The 27,942-nt window shown below is 31.9% G+C and overlaps 14 protein-coding genes across 14 annotated transcripts; 5 read left to right on the top strand and 9 right to left on the bottom strand.

Moving 5' to 3' along the window:
• Positions 1-1,078: 1,078 nt before the first annotated feature.
• On the bottom strand, positions 1,079-5,518 carry TVAGG3_0255710 (Type III phosphoinositide 4-kinase alpha catalytic domain-containing protein; the record flags this gene model as incomplete). Its single annotated transcript, XM_001315811.1, has 1 exon — positions 1,283-5,518. One exon carries the CDS (start codon positions 5,516-5,518, stop codon positions 1,283-1,285), a length of 4,236 nt encoding a protein of 1,411 aa, XP_001315846.1.
• Positions 5,519-6,708: 1,190 nt separating this feature from the next.
• Positions 6,709-7,519, top strand: TVAGG3_0255720 (positive regulation of receptor localization to synapse; the record flags this gene model as incomplete). Its single annotated transcript, XM_001315812.2, has 1 exon — positions 6,719-7,456. The coding sequence occupies one exon, from the start codon at positions 6,719-6,721 to the stop codon at positions 7,454-7,456; it is 738 nt and encodes a 245-aa protein (XP_001315847.1).
• A 273-nt stretch (positions 7,520-7,792) lies between these two features.
• On the top strand, positions 7,793-8,389 carry TVAGG3_0255730 (uncharacterized protein; the record flags this gene model as incomplete). Its single annotated transcript, XM_001315813.1, has 1 exon — positions 7,793-8,341. One exon carries the CDS (start codon positions 7,793-7,795, stop codon positions 8,339-8,341), a length of 549 nt encoding a protein of 182 aa, XP_001315848.1.
• Positions 8,390-8,816: 427 nt separating this feature from the next.
• TVAGG3_0255740 (uncharacterized protein) lies at positions 8,817-9,933 on the bottom strand (the record flags this gene model as incomplete). The annotated part of the gene is made up of 1 exon (XM_001315814.2): positions 8,874-9,728. One exon carries the CDS (start codon positions 9,726-9,728, stop codon positions 8,874-8,876), a length of 855 nt encoding a protein of 284 aa, XP_001315849.1.
• Positions 9,934-10,610: 677 nt separating this feature from the next.
• On the bottom strand, positions 10,611-10,949 carry TVAGG3_0255750 (DNA binding; the record flags this gene model as incomplete). Its single annotated transcript, XM_001315815.2, has 1 exon — positions 10,633-10,935. The coding sequence occupies one exon, from the start codon at positions 10,933-10,935 to the stop codon at positions 10,633-10,635; it is 303 nt and encodes a 100-aa protein (XP_001315850.1).
• A 940-nt stretch (positions 10,950-11,889) lies between these two features.
• Positions 11,890-13,218, bottom strand: TVAGG3_0255760 (armadillo (ARM) repeat-containing protein family; the record flags this gene model as incomplete). The annotated part of the gene is made up of 1 exon (XM_001315816.1): positions 11,890-13,218. The coding sequence occupies one exon, from the start codon at positions 13,216-13,218 to the stop codon at positions 11,890-11,892; it is 1,329 nt and encodes a 442-aa protein (XP_001315851.1).
• Positions 13,219-13,313: 95 nt separating this feature from the next.
• Positions 13,314-13,580, top strand: TVAGG3_0255770 (Dpy-30 motif-containing protein; the record flags this gene model as incomplete). The annotated part of the gene is made up of 1 exon (XM_001315817.1): positions 13,326-13,580. One exon carries the CDS (start codon positions 13,326-13,328, stop codon positions 13,578-13,580), a length of 255 nt encoding a protein of 84 aa, XP_001315852.1.
• Positions 13,581-13,693: 113 nt separating this feature from the next.
• TVAGG3_0255780 (nephrocystin-4 family) lies at positions 13,694-16,922 on the bottom strand (the record flags this gene model as incomplete). The annotated part of the gene is made up of 1 exon (XM_001315818.1): positions 13,740-16,922. The coding sequence occupies one exon, from the start codon at positions 16,920-16,922 to the stop codon at positions 13,740-13,742; it is 3,183 nt and encodes a 1,060-aa protein (XP_001315853.1).
• Positions 16,923-17,068: 146 nt separating this feature from the next.
• TVAGG3_0255790 (uncharacterized protein) lies at positions 17,069-18,241 on the bottom strand (the record flags this gene model as incomplete). The annotated part of the gene is made up of 1 exon (XM_001315819.1): positions 17,240-18,223. One exon carries the CDS (start codon positions 18,221-18,223, stop codon positions 17,240-17,242), a length of 984 nt encoding a protein of 327 aa, XP_001315854.1.
• A 66-nt stretch (positions 18,242-18,307) lies between these two features.
• TVAGG3_0255800 (uncharacterized protein) lies at positions 18,308-18,781 on the bottom strand (the record flags this gene model as incomplete). Its single annotated transcript, XM_001315820.1, has 1 exon — positions 18,516-18,713. One exon carries the CDS (start codon positions 18,711-18,713, stop codon positions 18,516-18,518), a length of 198 nt encoding a protein of 65 aa, XP_001315855.1.
• Positions 18,782-20,637: 1,856 nt separating this feature from the next.
• TVAGG3_0255810 (uncharacterized protein) lies at positions 20,638-21,761 on the top strand (the record flags this gene model as incomplete). The annotated part of the gene is made up of 1 exon (XM_001315821.1): positions 20,664-21,695. The coding sequence occupies one exon, from the start codon at positions 20,664-20,666 to the stop codon at positions 21,693-21,695; it is 1,032 nt and encodes a 343-aa protein (XP_001315856.1).
• Positions 21,762-22,170: 409 nt separating this feature from the next.
• On the bottom strand, positions 22,171-23,310 carry TVAGG3_0255820 (uncharacterized protein; the record flags this gene model as incomplete). Its single annotated transcript, XM_001315822.1, has 1 exon — positions 22,192-23,304. One exon carries the CDS (start codon positions 23,302-23,304, stop codon positions 22,192-22,194), a length of 1,113 nt encoding a protein of 370 aa, XP_001315857.1.
• Positions 23,311-25,294: 1,984 nt separating this feature from the next.
• TVAGG3_0255830 (uncharacterized protein) lies at positions 25,295-25,951 on the bottom strand (the record flags this gene model as incomplete). Its single annotated transcript, XM_001315823.2, has 1 exon — positions 25,378-25,914. The coding sequence occupies one exon, from the start codon at positions 25,912-25,914 to the stop codon at positions 25,378-25,380; it is 537 nt and encodes a 178-aa protein (XP_001315858.2).
• A 947-nt stretch (positions 25,952-26,898) lies between these two features.
• On the top strand, positions 26,899-27,741 carry TVAGG3_0255840 (antigen BSP-related family; the record flags this gene model as incomplete). The annotated part of the gene is made up of 1 exon (XM_001315824.1): positions 26,899-27,741. The coding sequence occupies one exon, from the start codon at positions 26,899-26,901 to the stop codon at positions 27,739-27,741; it is 843 nt and encodes a 280-aa protein (XP_001315859.1).
• Between the last annotated feature and the right edge of the window lie 201 nt (positions 27,742-27,942).

Here is a 27,942-nt window from a genome sequence, read left to right on the forward strand (position 1 = left end):
TACTTATCGTAGAATTGGCATCCTAAATGCGTCTTATTAGGACTGTTACGATTGACGACGTTAAATATGTCATGCGATATCCGAGCGCAACAAAGCGAACTGTAGGACGTTTCATTGCAGCAGATGAAATTATACTCGCACTTCAATGCATTTTTAGAACAACACCTGAAATTTATGCCGCTATGGTTTATCAAATGATAAGTTTAGATCAAGAAACGATGAAATTTAGTGATTTGTATGATATTGTTTATGACAGCAGATTTTGGGCAGTTTTCAAAGCATTACTCGGAATTTCTCATGATTGCATGTTTGATGATCATATATTTATTATATTTCAATGTATTCTTCAATTCATGCCAGAAAAGCAACAGAAAGAATTTCCTAAATTAATGAGGTTTTTAGAAGTTGCTTCAACTGACTAATAAAGGATTTTTAGTAATGTAAAACGAATAAATAAACCATATTTTATTATGCTTTGTTAAACAGAATCTTTGTGCATATCCGTTTACAGAAGTTTAAATATATTCACAGTTTGTGGGAAATTTTGTATTTTGGTTGTATATAATACCTGGCTTCATCTTCTAAATTATTTTTAAGATTTAAAATTAGAAGTTATAGAAGTGTGCACTGTCACACAATTTTGAGCCTCTTTGAGACAAATGGTCCTCTCTAAGAATTTCAAGATAATTTGAGGTTCGTTTTTAAGGGACAGTATATTAAAGAGATGAGAAATATGTTTTTATCTTGATTACAAAAAAGATGTGTGTGATTACAGTGGTTCTGTAATTATGGATAGCAATCAAAAAGAGAGAATAAGACTCCCTTGTCGGTCAAAGTTCGGCAATCAAGTTATGAATTCAGAATATTGTATCATTCTGGGAGTCATGCACAGGCAACATCTCCAGAAATGACACATATAGACCAACAAGAGTGCATTGGTCACGAAAATATGAAATTTAGATTGAATATTTGATTTTGCTATGGTTAAAAAACAAAATAACTTCGCAAAATCTTTTTAACAGGTCCCAGCATGATGATTTTATTTAGATAAGCAAATAAATCATGTAGTTGCTGATGTCTTTTTATTGATTGCTCAAAATTACTCTTTTGATTTTCTAATTCAGTTTTCAATTTAAACATAATCCAGTATCTAATAATAAAACCCACCAAAGATGAATACAATTATAACAATTGAATTAGAGCATCACACATAAAAAGTCGGCATTTAATAATAAAATAAAAAATAATGTTGAATCTAAATAAATTTATATCATGAATAAATTTAACAATAAAATATATTATTCTGAGAGTTCTGGAATGAATCGTAAGCAGAAGTGTAGAAAGAGTCTAGAGAAGATGTTACAAGTCCTTTGATGTAGTCTGGCAGTTCGGAAGCATTCTTTGTCAGTGCAAATCTTTCTTTCAATGACTTGATTGAGTTCTTGGTGAAACAAGGAAGTCCTGCAGATTTCATGAGTTCGACAATGTTGATGATCTCTATATATCTTGATTGAACAGCCAAGAAACACCTCATGAACAATGTAACAAACCTCTGGAATGGAACTGCATCTGTAGATCCGCCAAGAACATTCACGTATTCGCGAGTTAATTTGAAAGGAGCACGTTCAAATTTGATATTTCCTCCAGGTGAAATATCGAAAATGAATCCGAAATCGATATGTATAATATGTCCTTCGTCATCAATCATGATGTTCGCGTTGTGTCTATCTTTGACTTGGAACAAATAACATATCAATGAATAGCTCGCGAGTGATTTAATGAAATTATCTTGTGCGGCATTGAACTTTGGAGTTCCAATCGGACCAAACTTTGTTGTGAAGTAATGCAACAACTCTGATTTATATGTCATTCCAATGTCATGACGAGATTTCGCGTGTTGGATAACTTCAATGACTCCGCGATCGAAACCTGTTGAAAATACTTTGTAAGGACAGACATAAATGTCTAATCCTGATTCACGACATATTACACCGAATTTGTCGATGAGTTGGATCATTAAACAGTCTGTTCTCACGTCATCTTGGATCTTAAAGATGCAGCCGTAAGGGAATCTCTTGTTTTCTTTGTCTTCGACTTCGAAATTGACAAGAATTGGAACACGTGAATGGCTCTTAAGAGGAAGAGATTCTTCTGCATTGATACCAATGATTTTGTACTCTGGACATGAAGGAACATACAAATCATTGGATAAATTCAAGTTCTTCAGTTCATTGATTAAAACTTCCCTTCTTTCTTCAATTTTATATGGTTTCAATCGCTGTGAAATCCTGTCGAGTTCTTCAATGAGGCCAAACTCGTTCATTTGACGTTGTCTGACACTTGTCTTGAAACTGTTAAGTATCAGACTTTCGATTTTTGGAAGTCGACGGGTATATTTCGGATCTGTGTTGTCAGGATGTCCTTTTTCATTTGCGATGTTCCACAATAGTCTGTGTGCAAACATCTCGTGGTCTTTAGCGTAGTCAATCAAGAAAGATCGCATTGTTTTGCACTTATCAAACCTGATTGACTGGACAAGTTGAGGAACCATCAACATAGCATCTTCCTCTGGCAATGAATGAAGCCAGTGAGTGACAAAATGAGAAATTGTCTCGTTTGCGAGTAATTCTGGCTGAATCAGGGTTAATGCGTATTGTGGATCGATCTTTAGGTCCATATCGATGATATGTGGGGTATATCTGGCAATAAAATGGATCAAATTCTCTTCTCCGGAGATTTGTCTCTGATAATCTTTCACTAATTTGGGTAAATCACTAATGAAAGTATCAGTTGTGTTGAGAATATCGATGAATGAATAGACACATGATGGACAAAGAGTTAAAAGTAATGGAAGAAGCTCAGAAAAGTAATAATACCTTGGTTTGAGCCAATAAGTGTTAATATACTCTTGTTCGATAATGTGCGTGTCTTGTGGATTGATGTATGTTGAGAAATACATCAATGTTTGGCTCAAACAGTATAAAATAACATTTGATAATTTTATCAACAGAGTTTGGTCAACGTTGATTGATAAAACTGGGTTAACCTTGTTCTGTATGCAGAATTGAGTCTTATTACTGTTAGCCAATGATTGTATGCTTGGAATAATTTTGCGAAGATTTACAACTTCGCTTGTAGTTACGTACTGAAGGATTCCTGTCATTCTGCCAAGGCTTATGACTCTGCAGCTGACGTCCAAAAGTATGATCATGTTACTTGAATTGCCGGCAGTTTCAAATTCATGGGCATTTCTGCATTGCATGACGGAAATGATGAAGTAGAGGAGGTTCATGTAGCAATGGACGCTACCTGGATGCTTCAATCTTAATCCATCCTTAAGGAAATACAATTGTGGAATAATCTTCGACGTAAAACAGTTAATTTTGACCAAATACGTGAAGAATGAGAAGATGGCCGTTTGGTCTCTTACATCGTTTAGGTCGTATTCCGTACTGAAAATGCCTTTTGTGCTCATATAACCATGAATATAGCGTTTTGCGAGGACATCGACAAGGTCATCTGCTAATTTCATGTTTTGGCAGAAGATAAGAGACCAAAGTCTGACTTTCTCTGAAGTTGGAATTTCATATGGAATTAAATCAAACTTGGAAATGTCATTATCCCTGATAATCTGCATTGTTATGTATCTGGCTTTCGTGATCGCATCGAATTGGTCGAGATTATCTGGGAAATTGTACGACATTCCTTTCATCATGTTAAATACGGCATAATAATCGGAGAAGAATGGTCGCAAGTGTGGCTGAAGGTTATCATAGAGATAGGAAAACATCATAGCGCGTGCTTCGTCTTGTTCTCTGATGGCGGAAGTCGAGAAAATAGAAAACAGCAAAGTAGGAACATCCTGGGATGTTAGTTTGACGAGATCATTGAAGAAAGCGAGGAAATTCTGCATTTTGTCCTTGGAAATTTGACCTTTCATGTTCATAAATATTTGCCAAGTCTCATTATCCAAAACAGCCAAAACAAATCGGGTAAAGAAGCGAGAATAAATACATGTAGCACCTTGTGAACGTCTGGAGCCATGGCAAAGGAAGGAACGCAATAATGTTTTTGCGGTAGGGAAAACTGATTCTGATTTCTGGATTGTTTCGCTCATTGCGCTTACATGATGGCAGTAAGTATTAAATATGGGCTCAAGAAGCAAGTCAATGCACTGATCAAAGATCGGATTGTAAGAATAGTCCATGTACTCGAAATAAGTGCATAAATCACCGCTGGCCGCTCTGTATTTTTCCAAAGAATAAATACAAAGCAGGAAAATGCCGTACATCGGCTCAAGTTGTTTGACCAATGCGAAATTCAACTCAGGAATGAGAGTTCTTAGAGCTGTGGCCATTTCCTCGGAATTGGAATATAATTTGCAATGTGTTGACTTGATATTTACGTCATTTATCAAGCTATCGATACTTTTTGGATTAATTGAGCTGCAAACTGAAGAAAACGGCATTGCAGAAGCAGCAATTCTACGTAAATAAACATTCCATGTGAAATAGATCGAGAAATCGCCTTTGCTGTATAAAACAATCGCTACCCAAAAAGATGTCAACATATTACTTATTTCTTTCATGTTTGTGACACTTCCTAAGCCTGTAGATATTACCGAAATGATTTCGCCAATGTAATTGATGTAATCGTATTGAGATTGGTTTTTAATTTTCGCAGAATCGACAATACTGAAAATAATTGCAAAAGAAGCGCTAATTAATGCTTTAACAAGATGATTGGCAAGAGTTGTCTTCTTTATATTAAGAACATGACGAAAAGCTTCACAGGCTTCTTGGAAATAATGTAATTCTGGCATTGCGACTTTATTGATGTATCTTGGGTCTGGAACAAGCTTCATTATACAGATCTGAAGATTTTTGCCAACTTGGTCAATGTCACTGACAGAGAATTTGTCTAAAATTCTTGGAAAAGACTGGAAAAGCAAAGTAAGAGGTGAGAACTTCTTCTTTGGTGTTTCTGGTTTAATTTCTGTTGGTGTATCTTGACGCTCAAGCTTGAATGAGTTCGATCTGTGACGGAACATTGGTTTTATATCAGTACTTGAGAATTCATCGGAGTTTCTTCGATGTTTTGATGGTCTGACGTATTCGATGTAAAGAGATGGGTTAAGAATCATCTTCTGGAAGAAAGAAAATATTTTTGCACGAATTTCTGGAAAAGCAGTCTTTGTAAATAATGTAATCATATAGTTTAATGAAGATCTATCGTATACATGATCGATGCATCGATCAACTTCTTCAGATTGGCCTGATTCTGAAGCAATTATATCTAATGACTGGCTTGCAGATATAGAACTTGAAGGGCTTATAATACTATTTTGTATTTTAGGCTCATTTGTTGGATTATTCTGTAAATTATTTGAATTTTCATTGATATTTTCATTTGGATTAGAATTTTCAGTTGTTTCTTCTGGTTTATCTTCTGTATCATCATTAAATATGACTTCAGCTAGTGGGAGACTGGATGGTTCTTGCTCTCCTCCAGTCTGCATCTAGTTTTTTTAAATTGACGATAAAAATCCATTCAAAGACGACAAAATTTTTTTTTATTCAATTAGGCTTTTGATTGTTAATTTAGTATCCAATTTGAATAATTAGATGAAACCATAATGGAAATAGATTGATCTGAAAAAATTATCTTGATTTTAAATATACCCTGAATCTTGGAGTTCCGGCAAGTACTCTCGGACTACATACATAGAGGAGTTGCTAAACACGAGCTTAAATGAATAGGTCAAAAGATCGCGAAATATCAGGGAATTTTTCAATATCAGCTCTGAATATGCAAATAGTGCTACCATCTTTATGAAATTTTAATTGTGAAAACTTGACAGAATAGAAAAATTCGGAATTAAATTTGTGATTAAAGCAGTATAATCATCTACTCTGCAAAGCATAAAGATTCTTTAAGACTCTAAGCATTGGGAAGATTAGATGCTTGATTATTCAGACTGAATCAAGAAAATAAATTTTGAAATTTATTCTTCAAAATCTAGGCTTAATGATACTAAAATAATTTAGACATGAACAGATAATTCAAATGAACTCAAACATAGAGTTTGTACTCAAAAAATACTTGTTGGATATTTATTTGAATAAAGAGATTGAAAGTCTAGCGAAGCTAATAGTATTCAATCAAATAGGATCTGTTTCAATAAGGAGCTTTTGTGTTTGATTTGTATTTCAGAAATTGGAACAAATCATGCAAATCTCTTTTTAATCTTTTATTATTCTGGAAAGAGGATTAGAATTCTCAAGTGGTTGGTTGTTTTTAAACATAATAGAAACATTGAAAAAGAAAGTAAAAAAATCTGACGATCATATAATAAGATTTGATAGAGCAATGTATTATGTAATAGCATGCACTCGATAATTAAAATGTGTTTGGCGGAGAATAGTCAGAGTTAAAAGGATGTTGAGAAGGAATCGAATTATGAGAGTTTCTTTCATTTAATTTGATTCTTCTGACCCCTGATGATTTAATTAGTATTCATGTCTGATGTGATGATTATATTCTCTTCAGATAACTGAGTTTACAAATTGAAAGTCCGGTAAAGGTTTTGTAAATCGATGGCAATCGAAAAGCAAAAATTTTGAAGTGTTTTTCTAGTCTCTGTATTATTAAATAATTTTGCCTGCGAAAAATTTTTTGTACTTTTTTTTCAAGTAAAAAACCGAAATCATCAATCAGAATGTCATCTGTTAGCCAAGTAGGTAAATATGTTGTTCAGATTAGAGAAAAGCTCAATGAGCTTAAACAGCAAGGTGATGTAATCGGAACATTCAGAGATACACCGACTTTTCGTGATTCCATCAATTCAAATGTCAAAGACATTACACAATTAGCTGCTGCTTCCAAGAGGCTTCTTACAGAACTCAGAGAGAAAGAAACACCAGGATTAGATCAATATGAGCAAGAATACGAAGAATTAAATACAGAGCTTAGAAGAGAACTCCCACCAATTGTCCAGAAGCTTAAGAATTCTTCTCAAGATGGTGGTGCTGGACCTGGTGGAGCTAGCACTAGTACAATGCAGTCATCTCTTCTTGATCAACAAGTTGTTGATGGAGAATCAGAACAGCTTGAGGAACTCGAAGTTCAAGTTAGAGAGATTCTTTCTACAATGAGAGAAGTTAACGAAATCTTCACAAAGACCCTTGAAGAACTCCAGCGTCAGAATCATATGGTTGTCGGAATTAGTGATACTGTCGCTGAATCCAAGAATGCTATGGTCAAGGGTAATGAACAACTTGAAAGAGGTAAGCAGCACCAGAAGGCAAGCACAAGATGTCTTTTATGGATATTCTTATTCGTCCTCCTTGTTGTTGCTGGTATTGTCATTTTCGTTGTAGTCAAGTACACAGGTAAGAAATCACCTACACCATCACCAACACCTGCTCCAACAAACACTTCAGCCCCAACTCCATAACCATAAATTTATACTCTATTACTTTCCAATAAAAGAGTTACTTTAAGTCTTGAATATAGTTTTAATTACTTATTTATGTTTTTTTTTTCCAAATTAATATTGATCTCTTTTCATGTTCCATTGGGGGTTTTCAATAAGCTAGGTTATGATACGTCTATGATCACTAATGCTTTCGGTTCAAAAAGAAATTTATTCAAATTTCTTTTGCAAGTTTCATTTTTTAAAAGTAAAAGTGGAATATACATGAAAATAATAATGTTGGAGTAAAATCTGTTAAAAAAGATTAGTTTGAGAAGTCTACGTTTATTTTTCCATTTTTTTTTCACCGCCAAAACAATGTCTTCCCAAAGCTCATCAGCCAGTTCAAGACAAGTTTCGCCACTGATGTACAGAACACTTCAACCATCCGGTTTCAAGAACTTCTTACTCGAAAGCTTTCCATTTATTCTTTCATTAATCGTATTCTTTATAGGAATTTCTTATTACTTGCAAGCTTCAAAAATATTTTATTGTGTCGATGAACTGACTCACATGTGCCGAGAATGTCCACAAAATGCAAAATGTGATTTGAAACGTGTTATCGAGTGCACAAACAACACCCGTAAGTTCAAAAATGCATGCATTGATATGGATGTTGATGATACAACTGCGGAAAATGATTATTCTAAATGGGTTAATTTATTGAAGAAAAAGCAGCAAATTAATTCAAACACCACTAAACAGGAGTACTTTAAGAGCATTATACAGTCAACCAAGCGCTATGAAGTTGTTGAGATAGAAGATAAAGGCGTAATTTACCAAAGTTCACGTTTACAAACCGTTCTCTCTATGATAGCATTTTTGATATTCACAATTTTTACAGTTGACTTCTATTTTAAGCTTTAAATTAGCTTAATTTTCAATAATTTGTATTAAAGAGATCTATATATAAAATTCAGAATGTATTTTACTATATATTGCTACCATATGAAATTGTGATCTAATTAAGTCGTTCAACCTAGTAAATATACAAATACTCTAAACACAAATGAATAGCAAATACTTTATCGTTTGGCTGAGTTGCATTATCTTTTACTGACTATTTTCACAACATTATTTGTATGTATTAAGAATTTTCTGATTGAAATTTCCAAATGATATGTATATTTAGAGTTGTTATAAGTATAAGTTTTCCAGTAACGTTAAACTTGTGAATGGTGGTTGTATTCTAACAATCCATATTAAAAATAACTGCTAATAATGAAATTTTTTCAAAAATTAAAAGTATTATCCATTCAGAATACTTATTATAACTATTTACAAATTTAAAAATTAGCAAATTGGATTGTAAAAGCAAAAAAAAAATAAAATAAAACTAAAATTTCGAAATGATACAATTTAGTCTGAAGTAAGCAAAGAAAAATATAAAAATGAAAGCCTATAAATTATCTGGATCTTCCAGATTGTTTTCAAATATAATATTTGCCAAGTTTTCAATAATTTTTGAAAGATTGGAATTAAGGGTGTCAAAATAGCTTGGAAATGATCCGAAATCGTTGATTATATCTTTTTTAAGAACTGTAATTGATTCTTTAATTAATTTATACGAATTACTAATTTCTCTTAATTTATCCTTGAATTTTTGATTTTGATTTGTGTTGCCAGCACTTGCATAAGCTGTTTTATCTTTGATTTTCTGCATAACACCATTATCTTGCAATTTTTTAATAATAATTTGGTGTTTTCTTAAATCTGCGTTATTGATACTAGAAAGTTGGTGATTTACCCTTTTTAAGAAATCTTGGTCATAAAGTCCTGGATATTTAGTGTTTTTGAGATTTTTACCCGCTTGAATCTTTGTTGGTTGATCTTTTAAGAAGTTGCTATAAACAGAGCGTTTATCCTCTTGTGATGTACTAGATGTTTTGTTGTCATTCATAATAACAATGTAATCTAGATCGTGGAATTTTGATTTTGTTTTTGGATCATTAATAATTAATCTTATATATGGTTTATCTTTTTCTATGGTTATATCTGTGGAAACCTTCTTGTATGCGTAGCCTGAAAAAATTTTGGATATTATATCACTTTGCAAATGTAAAATATTGTTTGGAGATTGTTTTTCAAGATTTTTAATTTTAACATGACTGTTATTTCTTAAAAGATTCTCAACAGATACTACATTTTGTATCATCGATGCTTTGAAGAATGTATCGTAAAAATGTGAAATTTTTCCTTCGAATTTTATTAGAAATCTCCGAATTGGTCGAGCAATGCTGTTATCGAGAGTCATTATTCCATAGTTAGGTTTAGATCGTGCAAAATTTATTATCTTGTCTTCAAATTGTTGATGGTTTAAAATGTATTTATCCCCATCATAGAAAATTTCCCGGCCATCGTAAACAAACCGATTTAGACCAAATTCTTGATGCCAAAAAGGTATTCCTCTAGGTACTAGAAAGTCAAAGTTAGCCTCTTCACTCATGTTTTGAAAAATCTACTGGAAATTTTATTGTGGCAGAAATTGAGAGAGCTCAAATTAAATTGGATTTTATTGTTACAAATGTCTTGTATGAGTCATAAACCTCCTAAAAAATGAATATAATTTCACAAATTGCAGCTTTTCATAAAAAAATGGATTTGGAATTCGCTTATTCTTGATCATTTGATCATACTTGGGTCACATTAATTTTGTTAAAGACAGAAAACAATGAATAATTTAATTTTATCGATCAATAAGATTCCCATTTGCAATTTGGTCGATTTTGAAACAGGTGATCCAGTAAAATAAATCAAAGATTTTATGAACGTAGAGAATTGATTTTATCTTATATTCGTTGAGAAAAAATGCAAAAGGACTTGGTTCGATTCCGGTTCGCGCTCAATGGATGAGCTACTCGCTGGTTTAGGGGTATATAATAGGTTTATGACAGGGAACTTTAGTTGTATGAGTGAAAATATTGGCCATTATCTGCACATCAAAAACGCAATAAAAATGGCCAGTTTACTCACTGATTCGCATTATCTACAGATCGTGTAGTCATCAATTCGTACCAAGGAGAAAACATATGTGAAATCAGGTAATGTATCGATCCAAAAGGTCAACTGCATGAAAATTGCATGGTAGTTACGTAATTATTCGTTATTCTTAATATCAGTAAAAAGAAACATGTAATTAAACAAAATAACTTAAATTTTTATTCATCATCAGAGCCGGATTCTTCCTTCTCAGACTCTTCCTTTTCGGAGTCTTCCTTCTTGGACTTCTTAGTAGATTTGCATTTGCTCTTGCACTTGGACTTCTTTTCCTTTGGTTCATCCTTATGCTCAGCCTTTTCTGCCTCTGCCTTCTCAATGTATGGCTTCTTTTCCTCTTCGGAGAGGTTCTTCCACATCTCGCCTAACTTCTTGGCAATATCGCCGAAGGCAATTCCTGGATTATCAGCCTTGACCTGTGGGCGCTTTTCCTTGCAGAAGAGAATGTATGGGGATGCTGGCATCTATGCAAAGTGAGCTGGTTTTTCGGTGCCTTTCAAATCATTCTATCGTTAATCTCAAAGAAAACTGAATTTGAAAATTTATAATTTTGCACTGTTTTACATCAATAACAAAAATTATTTTTTGCATCGTTCAAATCTTTCGATTTCAAAAAAGTGAAAATTTCAATATCTGATTCAAAATCAATTTTTCTGAAACGATCAAATACATTGCAATAAATACGTTTAAGTAAATTTTTCAACCTTATTTACATTTTATGTTTCACAGAAATTTGTCTTCACGACAAAGGTAGTGTAGAAAACGAATTGTTAGAGATATCCTATACTTAATTCCACTGGTTTGAAAAGCTATTCGCCCTATTTAGTTTTCTTTATAATCAACATTTTCGAAAATTATTCTGAAAAGAACAAATATTTTTATTCAACATTGTTAAATATAAATTATTGCCTTTATGTGAGTAGATTGATAGCATTTGGATCTTTCCTTTTTAAAAAATATTAGTAATGAAAATTAATAGGCTCAACAATTTACGATTTTTATACATGTTTTAGTTAGCACTTGGACAAATTAACTAATTCCAATGATTCAATTTAAAAAAAAAATAATATTGCAATTTGAAAATTCATCAGTTCATACTATTAATAGAATTTTCACATTATGTTTTAATGTATCAAGAGAAGATTTTTTCCTCTTGATTGTAATATCTGATAACGCTGAGAAATATTGAAAATTATTCCTTTCTTTGAAATATTCATTTTGTTTGAATAATGTAATAGCTAATGGCATGAAGTAATATAATTTTTGAAGTACAATGGTTGTTTCTTATTTTAATATTTTGACAATTTCATTAAAGGATTAATACCTATATGAATCTTGTTGCCAGGTTTTCAGAAGTTCTATTGATATGAAAGATTTATCTAAATTTAAAGTTTATTTATAAAGAAACAAATAATTTTTTATTCTTCTCCATTTAGCGAGTTATAAATATGATTGGCAATAACTCCTTCTTCGCATCCCTCGAATTCTTCTGTGAATCCCCAAATTTTGTCCATCAATTCGTCGTTTGAAGCGATATCTTCAAGAGCAGACCTATTTCCTTGTAGAGCAAAGTCAGCAGTCATTGCTTGTAGTGCTCTAAGGATACTAATTCTTAAACTCCTTGAGTTCAAGTCCAAATAAGATATAAATTCTTGAATTATATCAGAATCAAAAAGAAAATTGATAATTTCACTATTTCCATTATAGCAGAAGCAGCACAATATTTCAATAATGAGTTGGTCGATCTTTACATTCAATGTTCTCTGCATTGGAACGATTTTTTGGATTAATTGGAATTCATTTAATGTTGTAACAGCATCTTCGCCACTTTCTGCAATGCTGATGAATATATTCAATGCGCATTGTATAAGTTTAGGCTTTTTGCTATCTAATGATGAAATAATGAAATCAAAAATTTCGAATTTTTCGAAAATCTTCAGAGGTTTGCTACTAGAACTAGCTACTTCATGAAGGAACTTCAAAACAGGTAAATGTAGATTATTAAATCTCAAGCATCCTCTCAAAGCAAAAGGAAATTCTTGTTCTTCTTCAATCATGACTAATCCTGAATCTGTTTGGGCCATATTTGTAAGGACACCGATAGAAACTCTTGAATTGTCTTCTGTTTCTTCTGGATTCATAAGATTTTGAATTAAAATTTTGAAAAATGGAGAAATCATTGAAATGTTGTCTTGTATACTTGACAATGAATATAGAATGATAAGAGCTGAGTTTCTGATCTCTTCTTCCTCAGAAAGCATGAATTGCTGTAAATTATTGCAAAATTCTTGGTTTTGTAGGAAAGAAAGTGATATTTGAGGAGAAATCTTAATAATTTGTGCTAGTAAATTGAATGCTTCTGAGTTTGGTAAGAGGCTCCACGTACGATTGAACAAATCAAGAAATTCAAACTCTGGTTCAAAAAATTCGACAATTTTTTGTAAGATTATTAATAAGTTCTCCATGTGATGCTCAGGTAACTGCTCTGTATTGAAAAATAAACTTAAAATCACATTTCGAAAATCTGGCATCATTGGTGGTGGAAGATATTGATCTTCCAAGAATTCTGCGAAGTACTGTACTGCTAAAAACTTTTCAGAGAGATCTTGTGAGTGCAATTGGTTAATTCTGATCTGAACATCGTCAAATGACTCTCCTTCAATAGAATCACCTTTTGTAAAGTCTATAGAATTCTTTGATTTAATCTGAATACTGTTTGCACCTGTTGTTTCCTTAGAAGAAATCATAAATTCTTATCTGGCAAAAATTTTAATAAAAGTGGCTCCTGTTTTTGCCACCTAAATATTTTACGTGTCAATTTGTCAGAAATAGACGTTTTTAAATTTTTTATAAAATGAGTGCTCGGGATAGCACTCCTACTTCAGGAAACATATCAGCTCCGCCACAATCTGCAGATGACAGCCAAGATATCCATGCTGAGCAAGCACAACAGACAGATGAAGAAGAACTTAAGCAGTATTTAGGAGATACACTTATTCCCCTCCTTGCCTATGGTATGGATGAGCTTGAACGTATTCGTCCTCCGGATCCGGTTTTATTCCTGGCACATTTCTTACTTCGACATAATCCACGTCGTTCTAATCAATAAATTCTTTTGTTCTTTCTAAATACTTACGTATTTTAAAATAATACTATAAAATTCACTATTCTCCAAAAGGAGATGGAAAAAAATATTCTGAATAATCATTATGAAGCCAATAAAAAGTAATAAGTTGAGTATAATAAACAACAGAAATATAAACAAGCTTTATTCATATTTAATAGCAAATCTATAATATTCTTGAGCTCTCTTATTTGATCTTCTTTCTTGCAAGAACACATAAAGAGCAACAGATTCTGCCTTTCCATGCGGCAAGAAATGTATTTTGAATCTAGTTGTCTCGCCTGGTGAAATATCATATGAAAGTGGATCAAATGTGACCAAATCAGGGTGAGAAGTGGTTAATGTCACATGTTTAGTTGAGTTTGTATTATTCTTATAAACAACAGCTCTTTTAACCAAAGTAGAAACAGGAAGATTAATTTGGATTTTGTCAAGACACTTTTGTTCAGCATCACCACGTCCAGCACCAATAGACACAACTATATTCCTTATCAATTGCTTATTTGTCAAGTCAAATATAGTTAATAATGCTGTTCCTCCATTAATTGCAATAGCAGTTACTTCTCCTGGTGGAGAAAGAACTGTTGGAGTCAAATGTGATGTAAACTGTGCAATTCTGGAGTTATTTGATCTGCATATAATTGTATTTCCAATAATATGCTTCAAAACGACCTTGAGGCGACTTCCTGCTGTCAATACTTCCGAAGGAGTTAATAGAATAATGACTTTACAAACCTTAACAAGAGATCCATCTTCTCCAAACATGAAAACCAAGGTTGTAATGTCCTCATCTATAGGAGAACTTGACAAGCGCACGCCACTTGTTGAGTTTTCAGCAGTTATCAGATCATTTGCCGAAATTGCATCTTTCAATGAAAGAGATGTTGACAAAGTTGCTGTCAAACATGATCCTTTCTTGATATATTTGGTAATTGTTTCATGTGCAACATCTCCCGATGCAATAATTTTGACAGTAAAGATATCACAAACTTCGTTATCTTTGTCCAAAAGTGTCACAGTGATTTCCTTATTTGTTATTGACTGAACAGTGAAGAAAGAGAAGTCAAGAGAGATTTTCTGACCCTCTACAACAGATATAGTATCTGACCCGTAGTGAATGAGACTGAATATCTCAAGAGTTGACAAGTTTTGGGATTGAATTAATTTCATATCCGTATTTCTCAATGGAATATATCTGGATTCGAGGTCATCAATTGGAGAATCATGTTTTGTTAAGCCTAAAAACCTGATTCTTTCATCATCAATTGAAATCCTGATATCCATATTTTCACTCGGGTCGAAATTCGACTCAAAAGTGAATTTAAACTCAACGCCTGGTACTGGGAATATCTTTTTTGTACGTAAAAATCTTTTCTGCATATCATTCAAAATAATTTGTTTTCTCTTTCCATCTCTGTACTTCATTGCGAGTTCTAATGGCTCCTGCATGCTCTTTAGCACTAATTCTCTAAACTCTTGGTCAGTCTTCATCATTGACTCCGCTACAATCAGTCCATTTTCGATTCTGTTCCTTTGTTCGAACAAATTTTTGTCAATTTCACCTTCATTTGTTCCGAAATTGCCACAAACGAAGTATATCATGCCTAGATGTTCTCCATCATCACTTATTATGTTGGAATAAGCTGGAAATTGAAGACTTTGCTTCCTTTGTCTTAATAATGCTGATGATGGAATTGTAAATCGGCCAATAACCATGTTTGAGGCTTCATCCTTCATTTGGACTTGTAATTCATTAGATTTCATTAACAAAAAGTAGTTTGTAACGTGGTCAACCGTTGGTAATTTGAAATCTAAATTTAACATTGTTCCTTTTTTGCCATCCTTTGATTGTTTCTCATCGAAACAGTAGATATTCTCATCAAGGATTTCCATATCGCAGTCTGGTATCCTTGTTGTGGTTGTTTGCCATACATCTGCTTCGAAATATACTTTTGGAAAAGAAGATATCGGAAATCTTTCTGTAAAATCAGGTCGCGCAACAAGGAACTTAATCATTATACGTATATGGTTACCGTTAAGCTTATCAAGAAGCTCTTCCGCTAATAAAGGAGTAACTGCTGAATTAATTGGGTCAAAAGGAGACAAACTGCCACCATCTGCACCAATAATGGTCTTAAATTCAACAGGAAGGTTGTTAATATCATTGGCTTTGCCACTTATTGGGCTGTAATTGACGTCATAAGTTAATGGAGGCAAATTCTCAACAACACGACAAACTCTTGAACAAAGAGGACACAATCTAGCTTCTTGGAACCATTTTAAGGTAACTGTTTGGTCTTTTGTTGGAATTGTAATTGAATATCCGATTGGAATTTCAAGTAACTGTTTCTTTGGGTATTGGTTTGTTGAATCAGGCTTATTGAAGCCTTCTGCATTGAATTCTATGTTGATAATGAACAAAAACAACAATGCAAAGCGATTATCGTTGACAAAATTTTTAAATGTAAGTTGTCCATCGTATTTCCAATAGCTCTTCGGTTGTAACTCGATTCTGTATGGTTCTTGAAGTTGTGTGTATCCATTGTGAGCAACAATTTGAATGATATATTTGTTTGCGCGAAGTAATAAATCTTCTGCTGGAACTTTGTATTTTTTGGAAAAGAGTTGCTCGAATCCTTGCTTAACACGCATTTCAAAGTTTGGATCAACAACTAAACTAATGTCTGATATGTTAATTGGGAAAATATTATTCAATGAAAGTGGAGCGAGTTTAATAACGCCAGGAGGAGGATACTGCATGAATGAGCATAACGGAATAAACTGTTTGGCTCTAAGTAAATCGTTATTCTGCTGTAATTCGATCAATAATTGACCAGGTCTGTTATTTAAGAATTGAGCGAAGTCTTTAGGGTTTTGAAGTAAAAATCTAGGTGATCCTGTGAATAATGGGCATATGTGTTGTGAGCTTGAAAATGGATATAAAACTGTGAAGAAAAGTGATTTTTCAGAAGTTTCATTGCTAAAGTATCTGATAACAAACGAAAATTCGATGATTATAAGGCATTCTTTGCCATATAGCAATCCATGCGTTGTTAAATTAATCACACTTGTAGATGTATTTGTAAGAAGTGGAGAACTCCATGTTCTTCCATGAAAAAGTCCGGTTTTTGTATTGAATACTGATACATATATTTTCATACCATATGTTGTTGTATCTGGAACACTTTGCAATTCTCTTGATAATGAAAAATCTTGTAATTCTTGAATTGTAAGAGTCCAACCTGTGGCTTCCGCTTCACCGTCTGGTGGTGGCAAAGGGTAGTTCTCTTGGAATTCTTTTAACCAATTCGCCACTGTTTTATCCATTCGATGATTTGAAAATCTTGAAAATTTCAAACGAAAAATCATAAAATTTTTCATTCTTAATAACAGATTCATTATCTTCTACTTGTTTCCAATCTAGATCATTCAAATTAATCATCATTTTTCATGACATCATCAATAAAATTCACAAATTTAAGCAATGTATGATGACTAGTAATCTAAAACATCATGACTTATCGACTTATTGAAATTATTATAGTGCTACTTGGATGATAATGTAATATTATAAATAAAAATTTTGAATATAAAAGTAAACACTAATATGGGGAAAAAAATTTATTAACAAACATGAGAGAAAATTAATAAGAATCAGCATTCGTTCTTAAAATAGGATCCATTAAGAATGTACCTGTTGGTTCAGTTCTATTTTGGCCTTTTTCTTTTGAAGTTGGCCATTCATTATTATCAGACCTCTGCTTCTCTTTGAACCTCCTGCAGCATGATTTCATTAAAACAAAATAGATGAAAACCATGAAAGCAAGAATTCCGATCAATATTGATACGATTATAACGACCAATTTGATTTTCAAAGCTTTAACAATGGTACATTTCTCAACTTTATCGCAATGATTATTTTCATTTGGATTCCAGAAAGCAACAAGCTGTCTCTTAGGTCTATACATTTTAGATTCGATCTGTATTGATATGAACATTGATGATGGTTCTCCGAAAGAGTAAAATCTGAAAATGGCAGGAGACGAAGAAGCGTCAAACATAAAATATTTAAGGAGAGTACCTGTAAACTCTCGATCAGGTACACCATTTCCGTATAAAATAACGCGCCCGTTAATTCCATTTAACCGTAAAAAATGGAAATTTTCAGCTGGATTTGTAAAAATAATGCATTTATCTTCATAAATTGAAATCTTATCATTTCCTGTTGATGATTCGTTCAGAGTAATTGAATTTTGTATTGTATTTGTAAAAAATGCGCCAGTTTGGCACATATCTTGAAGTGATCCGTATGTAATCGAAAAATTTCCGGGTTTTGTAATCTCTATTATATGTTGTGCGAATGGATACTCGACATAATGCACAAGATTTATTTGTTCGACAGGAGTTGAATTTGTAAGTTCTAATGTATCTTTATCCGATGATGTATATTCATGTAAAATAGATCCTTCTGGTACGTCGTTAAAAACTAAGAAAAATGGATATACGTTGATATTAATTTGTATGCCGCCAGTTGTATCAAAAGTATCGTGTATAGATAGTAATTTTGATGTACTTGAAAGAGTTTTTAGAATAGGAATTGATCGGAGAAAAAGAAAAAACAAAATCATTTTGATTTTGTAAACTATTCAATTCGTATCTCTCGCTCTAAATTATTCAATGTTATATTTGTATCCATTATGGTCGAACTCTATGAAATATTTTCTTGAACCATTCAAAATCTAATGTTTGGAAAAAAAATCTTAAAATTTATGGATAAATTTCTCTTTGTGAAGGATCGAGAATGCCACAATGACTGAAATGTATTGCAGAAGGTAAAAATAATGCGGAGTTGTTTATAAATTTAAAAATATTTCCAAATAAGGCATTAAAAAAATTAAACATAGAAAGGTATATTTTTATCTAACAATTTGTATTCTGTTCGAGTCTTTGCACAAGTTTCTCACGAACTTCTGCTGATTCTTGCTGGAATTGCTGAACAAGCTGGTTTGCATGTTCTTTTAAGCGTTCTATCTGATCGTTGCATTGCTTTCTTAAGTAGTCTTCTACTGTCATTTCAGGGTCAATATTGGAGACATCAATGTTTTCTTTTCCGCTCATTTATTTTATACTGAATAAATAAACGTACGCATTTCGATTAGATATTTGATTTTTAATATCATCTTTCCTCTGTTTATAATATCCATATTTGTTTATTTAGATTGAATGACTGATAGGAAAATCATGAAGAGGAAAGAAACGAATCCTGAGAGGTTGTGCAAAGTGTATGTAATGAAATGATAAAATCAAAGGAATTCGTGGAAAAGCGTTGAAACTTTTGAAAAAATATGAGAAATTTATTATAAATTGAGTTTGCCAGCGTCCAAATGATAAATAATGCCATTAACAAATTTCAAGAATATGAGATATATAAATAACCTAGATGGAAAGTTCTACAATTTGTTGGAAAAATATGAATTTATTTTAATTTTTAATTTTATTTTGTTAAAATCTTATTTACAAGTTAAATAACGAAAATACAGATTAATGAAATCTATGATTCTCTTTGATAAATAATATATATTGTATTTCTCAAGAAGAACCTTATCTATATCTTTGGAAATATCTTTTCAATAATTTATTATTGATATAAATTCAATTTATAAGATAACTTTCTCTTATCTTGTTATATGTTATTAATATTTTAGTACAGATGAAGCATATTATGGTGGAATTAAATCTTTCAATATGAGGTTGGTCGAAAAAAGATACTTTATATCAAAATTTCTGAACCAACTAGTGTATCATGCTTTCTCAATATCGTAGAACAATGGAGAACCAGGTTGAAGAATCAAGATTTCGAAAATGTAAATTCTGACATATTTGCCAAAAAAGACATTAATAAAATGTACTCATTCTAATTAAGGGTTTCGTTTTGCTAAAATTGTCACTTTTATAGCATATTTGTTTTTGGATGTTTTGCGAAACCAAAAAAAACTATGATATACAATGTGTGTGTAAAGAAAATACTTTATTTACTAGTTAAAAAATCATTTGGTATTGATCAAGTTATTTTTTCTGGATAAGATATTATATGGATAATTGGATAGAAAATACAATTATATAATCTTGTACCTGGTTTAATTAAGCTAATTGTCATCAGAAACTTGTAATTTTTATGAATTTCAGATTTTCTTTTCATTACTGCTTTTCTTAATAGGTCAAGTTCTTATTTACGTTATAAAGTATGATATTTACAAATATCAAGTTATCGTGTTTTTTGAGAAATTATGAGAAACAAACAAAAATGAAAAAGATAGGAATAGCAATGAATAGTGATGTGGGTATAGAAAATGTAAGATATATGAATGCAAAGCAATCAGTATTTAGGACATTGACCATAGATTTCGAAAAAAAATGCTGCATATTGAGCGAAAACTATGATTATATTATAAGGCTGTCATTTAAAGCATAATGAAACTATTCCCTTTTCATTTTAATCGAATAAGATAGTAAAGATTTTTGAATTAGCTAGAAACTGATGAGATGTTTTCACAAATCAGATTTTTAATCTCTATAATGCATAATTCACTCAATATCTCAATTTTGATATTGCGAGATATTTTTGCTATCGGTTTCGCAATTTTGACACAATAGCAAGAGGGTTCTATAAGCATTATTATCAACGTAGAATCTGAATATCATATCAGAAAATGTCGCAAATCTGACATTTACCCGACCAAATAGCAAAAATAATTGAATACTTTTCGCAAAAACTTTAAAAATCGATAAAAATATGAAATATAGATATTAAAGAGACTTTTTATATAATATTCATAAAGATTTTCCAAAAATATGATACCGCAAAATTAAAAAAGTGACGTCTTGAGTGGAGTCAAAGGTCGAAATTGCTTGCTAAATGTTTTTTTAGCGAAATTGCGTATTGTACGTTTTTTTCGCAAAACGAAACCCTTATTCTAATAAACTTAACTTGGTCAAACCTATTCAATTGTAATTTTTTGATCAAAGAAAATTTTCATTTGGCCACTTTTTGAATTTTATTTGATTAAAATGGATAGTTATCACAAAGCTCACAGACAGACTTCTTCCACATCAATCGGCAAGATATCAATAGACCTCAAAGAGGAATTTGATGAAGAAAAATATAAGGAAGAACAACAAATAGATGAAGTTATTAACGAATCTTCATGGGTTGCCGGTAAAACAGAGAATAAAATGGCATCAGCACCAAGTTTTGGTGATTTGATGGCTGAAGAACAAACAAAAAAGAAACAGCGCAAGAAAAAATCTCAACCAGCCAATCCTTCATACCAAAAGGCTATTGAACGCCCTGTACCATCGAACCAACCACTTCGTCAACAAGAACCATACCCAGAAAACGAAAGTATTGAAGGCGAAGAAGTTTGGGATTCAGCTACAGGCAAAAAAACATTCATCCCATACGTAAAAGAAGAGCCAGCTGATGTTTACTACGATGATGGTAATCAGGACTTCGCAGATGATGATCAACAGGGTGGCTACGGCGGAAGAGATGGATACGGACGCAGCAGCTACGGACGTGGCAGTTACAATCGCCGTGGTGGTGGCCATGGTTACAGAAATGAGTTTTACGAAGATCGCGGCGGTGGATATGGAAATCACTCGTATTCCAAGGGCTATGGCAACCAATTCTACGATAGTGGTAATGTAGATGACTACCAAGGCTACAGAGGACGCTCTTCTGGCCGCGCTGGCAACTCATATTACGGTGGTCGCAAACAACAGCCACAGCCAAAGATTTCAGCAACAGAAAAGTACGGAGATTACACAAAGAAGGCCGATGGCTCTTCTCCAGATTCTTCAAAGAGAACTGAAGCTCCAATTTTCGAACTCGGAAGAAAAGCTCAGCCAACTCCACCTCCAATCGTTCCTACTCCAAAGCAGCAGCCACAGCCACAACCACAGTCGCAGCCAACTATCCCTACCTTCAATCCGGTAAGAAAACAACCAGATCCACCAAAAATCCAAAATGCGGAAAAACCTGTTGAAAAACAAGCTGAAAAAGAGGAAGAATGGAACCCAGATGATGAAGGAAACCAGTAAGAAAACAAATTGATATAATATACCATTGCAAAAAGAATTATTTGATTTAAAAATTCTATTGTCAAGTTTTTTTCGAATATCATCAACTATTTTTCATTACAACAAAAATCATAGTATTACAAGTTATTATTTCTTCCTCCTTATGCATTATATTTCCAAATATTGATATCAATGCATTACATTCTGCAAAATTCAGTCAATAAAAGTTTTATACAAAGTTAACTCTTTAAGTGATGAGCTATCAATGGTCTATAGCTTGAAGAAGTTCTGATTTCAAATAATATTTCTTTATATTATGCTTATACTAGAGAATATACCTTTTCAAATTACAAGATTAAACAAATGGATCTTCCAAGTGCTAGAAAATTTTAACTCGCAACTAAAATTTAAAATTTGAAAGAATTTGCAATGACTCAAACGTCTTTTGTTTCCATAAATCTAAAAAATTATTAAAGTATATTGAGAATTTACAATTAAAATAAATAGAAAATAAAAATTATTCTTGAATAACACGAGTCAACGACTTTTCTTCTGCAGGCTCTATTTCTGGATTATTAGCAATAGTAAAATGAACTATATGTGCATTTTCCTTTAACATTTCTCCAAGGCGGGCAGCTCCGCTTCCTGTAATCTGATTTTCATCGAGAATAAGAGTAGAAAGTGTAGTATTACCAGGAAGAACACGTGTTCCATTCTCTTTAGTAACACATGTATTCCATTTAGCTAAAACTGCTGCCATTACTGGAGTTGTTGGGTCGAAATTAAGTAATCTCTCTGTTGGTGCTTTGCTAGGCTGTCCTTTCTTATTTGTCTTCGGAGGAGCCTTCTTTGGTGGCGCTTTTTGGCCTTTCTTGCGCTTAACTAACGAACCACCTTCATCTGATATTCTCTGCTTGGATTCTTCGTTCATGAGGCGGTCAACAATGGCTGTCTCTGCTTCAGAAAGTGTATAATAGCTAAGGGCAGAAGCTAAAGCGTTTGCACCGGCATCTCCGACTTTATTTCTTGATAAACAAAGACATTTGAGACTTGTATTAAAGTAGAGAGCATTTGCAAGAGCTATAGTACCATCATCACCAAGATGACAACCGTAAAGATTTAAGACTTTGAGATTTGAAGTTGTTAATGCGTTGAAAAACGTATTTAATGTCTGTGGGAAAGGATTTTGAGTCATTTTAACATAATCGTATGGAGTTAAGCATTGATTTCCGCGAAGAGAAAGTACATCTAACGATGGAAGATTTAAGAAAGGAATTAATGCTTCTCTTTGTATTGGACTGTAATCAAATGATAAACTAGTGACTGGTGATTTAACAAGATCTGTTCCTAACTGCTTAAGAAAAGCAGGATCTAAAATAACGCATGAAAACAAAGTAATAGCTTGTAATCTTTGATAGCGTTGGAATAAACGAAGTAATACTTTTCCTAGAGCTGGCGAAATATTTTTATGAGTTAAACGAATTTGTGTTTCAGATTGATTTAACGAATTACCGATATCAGTCATTATATCTTCTTCTGCAAAATTCAATGCTTTGCAGCTTGCCTGAAATTCGGCAACAATGGGATTAACTTGTTTCGCTGGAGCGCTCTTCCCCTTTTTGTTGCTCATTTTGTAATAACGGATATCTGTCACTTTTTGGAAATACTTTAGTTGAAGATATCTCTATAATTTTATATGGAATGATATAGTTCTGAATATAATATTCTTAATAGTTTTGGTATAAAATACATTAGTAGAAGTATCATGGAAAAAGACTTTAAAATTCCTTATTATAATTTGAATTCCAATCATGCTTACTGATTCATCGTCCATAGCTCTTATTTTATATAATTATAACACACACCTATGATTTTTGCCTCATAAAACTTATGTGAATAAGACATTTTGATTAAATAAAATTTACATTTCATATTGAATCAACTTTATTTTATTAACTATTTGGCAAATCATCAAGCATATAGAAAATTATTTGTCTTGAAATTTAATAAATATATATAACGAGAAGTAAGAGCATTTGCATCAATTAGGGATTTTCTCAAACAGATACAATTTGATGCAAAAAAGAATTCAATAAATCCAAATAAGTATTAGATTTTCGATCACAAACAACATCACTAAGAATGATTAGCATGTTGATATTTCCTTTTTCACATATTATTAAGAAGATAGAAGAGAATGAAACATAAGATTAAGACAAAAATAGAATATTTACTAAAGTTAGTCAAAAAAGAGAAAGCTTATTAACTTTAGAAATTTTTTTATTGATAATTGCAAATCCTGCTTGGCAATTATCAAATGAAAGATGACTCAAATTATTAGTAAATAGTTCTCTTGGATGACTAGGTACTACAACATCTCTATAAAATGTTGTAGTAATCGAATTGTCAATGTAACAATTATCAACTGATATTTGTTCATTTTGATCATAATCTTCGTTATATATCAAATATGAATTTTGAGGAGCAGTGTTGTTAATAAAAGAACAACCTTTTACAGTAAGAGAATTATAATTATGGAAAATAATTCCATTATCTGGTTGCGTATTAGTATTATTTATAATATTACATGAATCAATCAACGCGTTATGCCAAAAAGTTAATATATGACATGGTGCCAAATTATTAACAATAGTTGTGTAGTTAAATTTTGTTGTGTATTTAAGTGAAGTACTTATTAAAAAGCCAGCAGTTGCGCCATAACCTTTACATGATGAAAAATTTGTTGATGAAACTACGATATTATCACGTTCGGCATAAATAGACAAACCAAAACCTTCTTTTCCTAAATCGAAAAGGGAGCTTTCAATAAAAAAGTTTAAGTTATCTGACTCAACATATGTATATGAAAAGTGTGCTCCGTCTTCACTTTGGCATTTTTTACAACAGAATTTTCGTTGAACAATCGAACTATTACTGCCAATTTTGTAGAAAATGCAACTCCCTTCTGATGTCGACGTGCAATTACTAAAAGAACACCGATTATGTAGGAACAGTGAGTTTTTAATTGGATCAAAGTTGATAACTCGGTCTTTATCATCAAAAAAAATAACACTCATCTAAGCAATATTGACCTTGACCTGCTGATAGATTACAGTTTTGGCAATACTTTGTTGGGTTTCCTGTTGGTACACTGTTGAAGTAGAATTTCCAAACATTGTCATCTTCTGGAGAAGACGACTTTTTTGCATTTTCATGCAAAAAATAAAATAACCTTAAATTTTGAATTCTCATTCAAACTATTCAAAATTCTCGTTCCTTGTAAAATAATTTTTACTATAAGCTCTGATGAAGACAAAACCTCTTGAAAATTCGCGTTCCTTGTAAAATAATTTTTACTATTATTGTAAAAATGTGATTACACTTCAAGAGGATTGGAATAAAATAAACAAGATTGTCATGCAGAATTTCAGACTGGCAAAGGTTCAAGAGCGGGTCTATCCAGACTATACTTGTAATCATTGAGAAACATATTTCACATACTTTGTATGTATGTTGAATTAATTCAGCAAATATTAAAATAGTTGTGACACTTTTTACAGGCTTATAAAATAGTCTGAAAAAAGTGTCACAACTATTTTGAATATATTCTAAATATGGTAGAATTAACGAATATGCAACCTAGTGTAAATAAAGCTTCGAAACATAGTTATATCGAATTAATTAAAACGAAGTATTGTATTATTTAAACGAATATATTCTCGTAAACGTTCTTTGAAATACATGTGACATCTAAGGTTTCTGAAGATGAGAATACGTGATGTTTGCATAGCTGTCTATTATAAATTTCCGTGAATAAATGACATTCATCGTCTTTATCATGCCAAAATGCAGGTATTTTAGGCTCGTACTTCTTTGCACTATAGTCACAATCATAATAAGTTGTTAATCGATAAGTAGAATTTCCGCATTGATAACCATTAGATGTTTCTGAAAAAAGTTTGTTATTATTGAATATATATCCAGCAAAATAACCAAGAGATACACCATTTAGCTTTGACTCTCCTTCATAACAAAATTCAAAAAGCTCTCCATCAGCATCGATTTTGTAACAACGACCACCAAGCTTGGAAAGCAGTTCTGCTGGATCACCTGAGAAATTTGGTGATCTTATTTTTTCTGATTCAGTACAAATAAGAGAATTTCCGTTCACTCCTGGTATTTGAACTATTTTTTGGCTTTTAATCATCTCATTCTTTGATGACACCATCATAATGTTCATCTGAGGATGTTTCGATTCTGCCAATCTAAGAAAAAACAAAAAATTCATTATAATTTACTGGCGTGAATCACAAATTATTGAAAAACAGCGACTTTTTGATATTGAGTTTATTTTCTATTAATGATTTTTTGGTATTTAAGGTGTGCGCTTTTTAACACATGAAATCAAATCTTATTTTACATCACAAATCATGAAATTTCCAAATTAAAAAGAACTCATAGAATTAATTGCATGAGTCACTTCAATTAATTACTCTGGACATAATTTTCTATGGATGTCAAAATATGGCGCTTAAAACTATAATGTCGTTGTTTTATTTTTTAATCTTTTATTGTACAAGTGCTGGTTCTCTTATATACAAAGATGATAATGATCAAATAATTGTCAGTTGCACAGAAGACTTTAGCGGTCAAATTCATATTCCTAGTCATGTCACAGAAATATTTAGCATTGATAGGAATGTTTATGCTTTTAGGCAATGTAAAAATAATACAATATCATTATTTTTCGAAACAAATAGCGAGATTGTCAAAATATATCCTTGGAGTTTTTATCGCACAAAATTAGAACTAATAGATTTTACAGAATGCAGAAAACTCATATTTCTTAATGATTCTGCTTTTCAAAAATGCAATTACTTAAAATCAGTAATTTTACCTCCAAAGTATCGGAAGACATTGCTTTTTCCAAGATATAAATTTAACATCAATAGATATTCCAGATTCTCTTGTTACTATTAATGAATTCTCTTTTAGTCAAGGTGGTTTAAAAACAATAAATATTTCTCATAATAGCAATTTAACTTTGATTGATTTTAACTGTTTTTCGTATTCAAAATTGACTTCATTTTGTATTCCAAAATCTATGAAAACTATAAACGAATCTGCATTTGATGGTTGCCCGCTAGAAAAATTAACAGTAGATTCAAATAATATTAATTTTAAAGTCCTATCAAAATCTATATTTACAGGGACAAAATTTTCAATGTTATTGAGGGTTTTGGATTCATATTCTGAAAGAGAATATATTGTTCCTGATTATGTTACAATCATTTCTGATTATTGCTTTTATAGAGTTAATATTTCTTCTATTCAACTTCACAATGAAATAATATCTATTGGAAAGTATGCCTTTCATTTATGTAACTTTATAGAAAATATTACGATTCCGGAAAGTATAACTGAAATAAAAAATTATACATTTTTTTCCTGTTTATCATTAAAGATTGTTAAAATTTCCAATAGTGTACAATCCATTGGAATTTGTGCATTTTTAGGATGCAAATCATTAAAAGAAATTACTCTATCAGAAAACATAACAATGATAAGAAAATGGACATTTTATTCTTGTACAAATTTGACCAATATCACAATTCCAAATAGTGTTATAGAAATAGGAGAAGGAGCTTTTGAGGGTTGCGCATCATTAAAATATATCAGGATTTCTGAAAATGTTTTACGTATCAATGATAGAGCATTTTATGGGTGCATATCAATAACTTCCATTACACTACCAGAATCATTAACTACCATAGGCTTAAAGGCATTTTATAAATGTGAAAAATTAAAAAATATTACAATTCCAAAAAGTGTAAAAACTATTTCAAGTAATGCATTTTCATATTGCTATTCATTAACAACTGTTCCATCTCTAGGAAGTATTAAAAAAATTGATCAAGAAACATTTTTTGCATGCATAGAATTAATAAGTATTGTACTTCCTGAAAATTTAATAGAGATTGGAGATCCTGCATTTAATGACTGTGAAAAGTTAAAATATATTGAAATTCCAAAAAAGTCGCAACAATTGGATTTATGGCATTTATGACATGCAGATTACTAACAAACATTATACTTCCAGAAAGTTTAACTACAATAAAATCAAATGCCTTTTATGCTTGCCATTTATTAACAAACATTACAATTCCGGCAAGAGTAACAAATATAGGAGGAAGTGCATTTCGTGGATGCAATTTATTAACAAATATTACAATTCTAGGTAATACCACAAAATTTGGATCTTATGCAT

Source organism: Trichomonas vaginalis, chromosome V (genome assembly GCF_026262505.1).
Source record: "Trichomonas vaginalis G3 chromosome V, whole genome shotgun sequence".
NCBI lineage: Eukaryota > Parabasalia > Trichomonadida > Trichomonadidae > Trichomonas > Trichomonas vaginalis.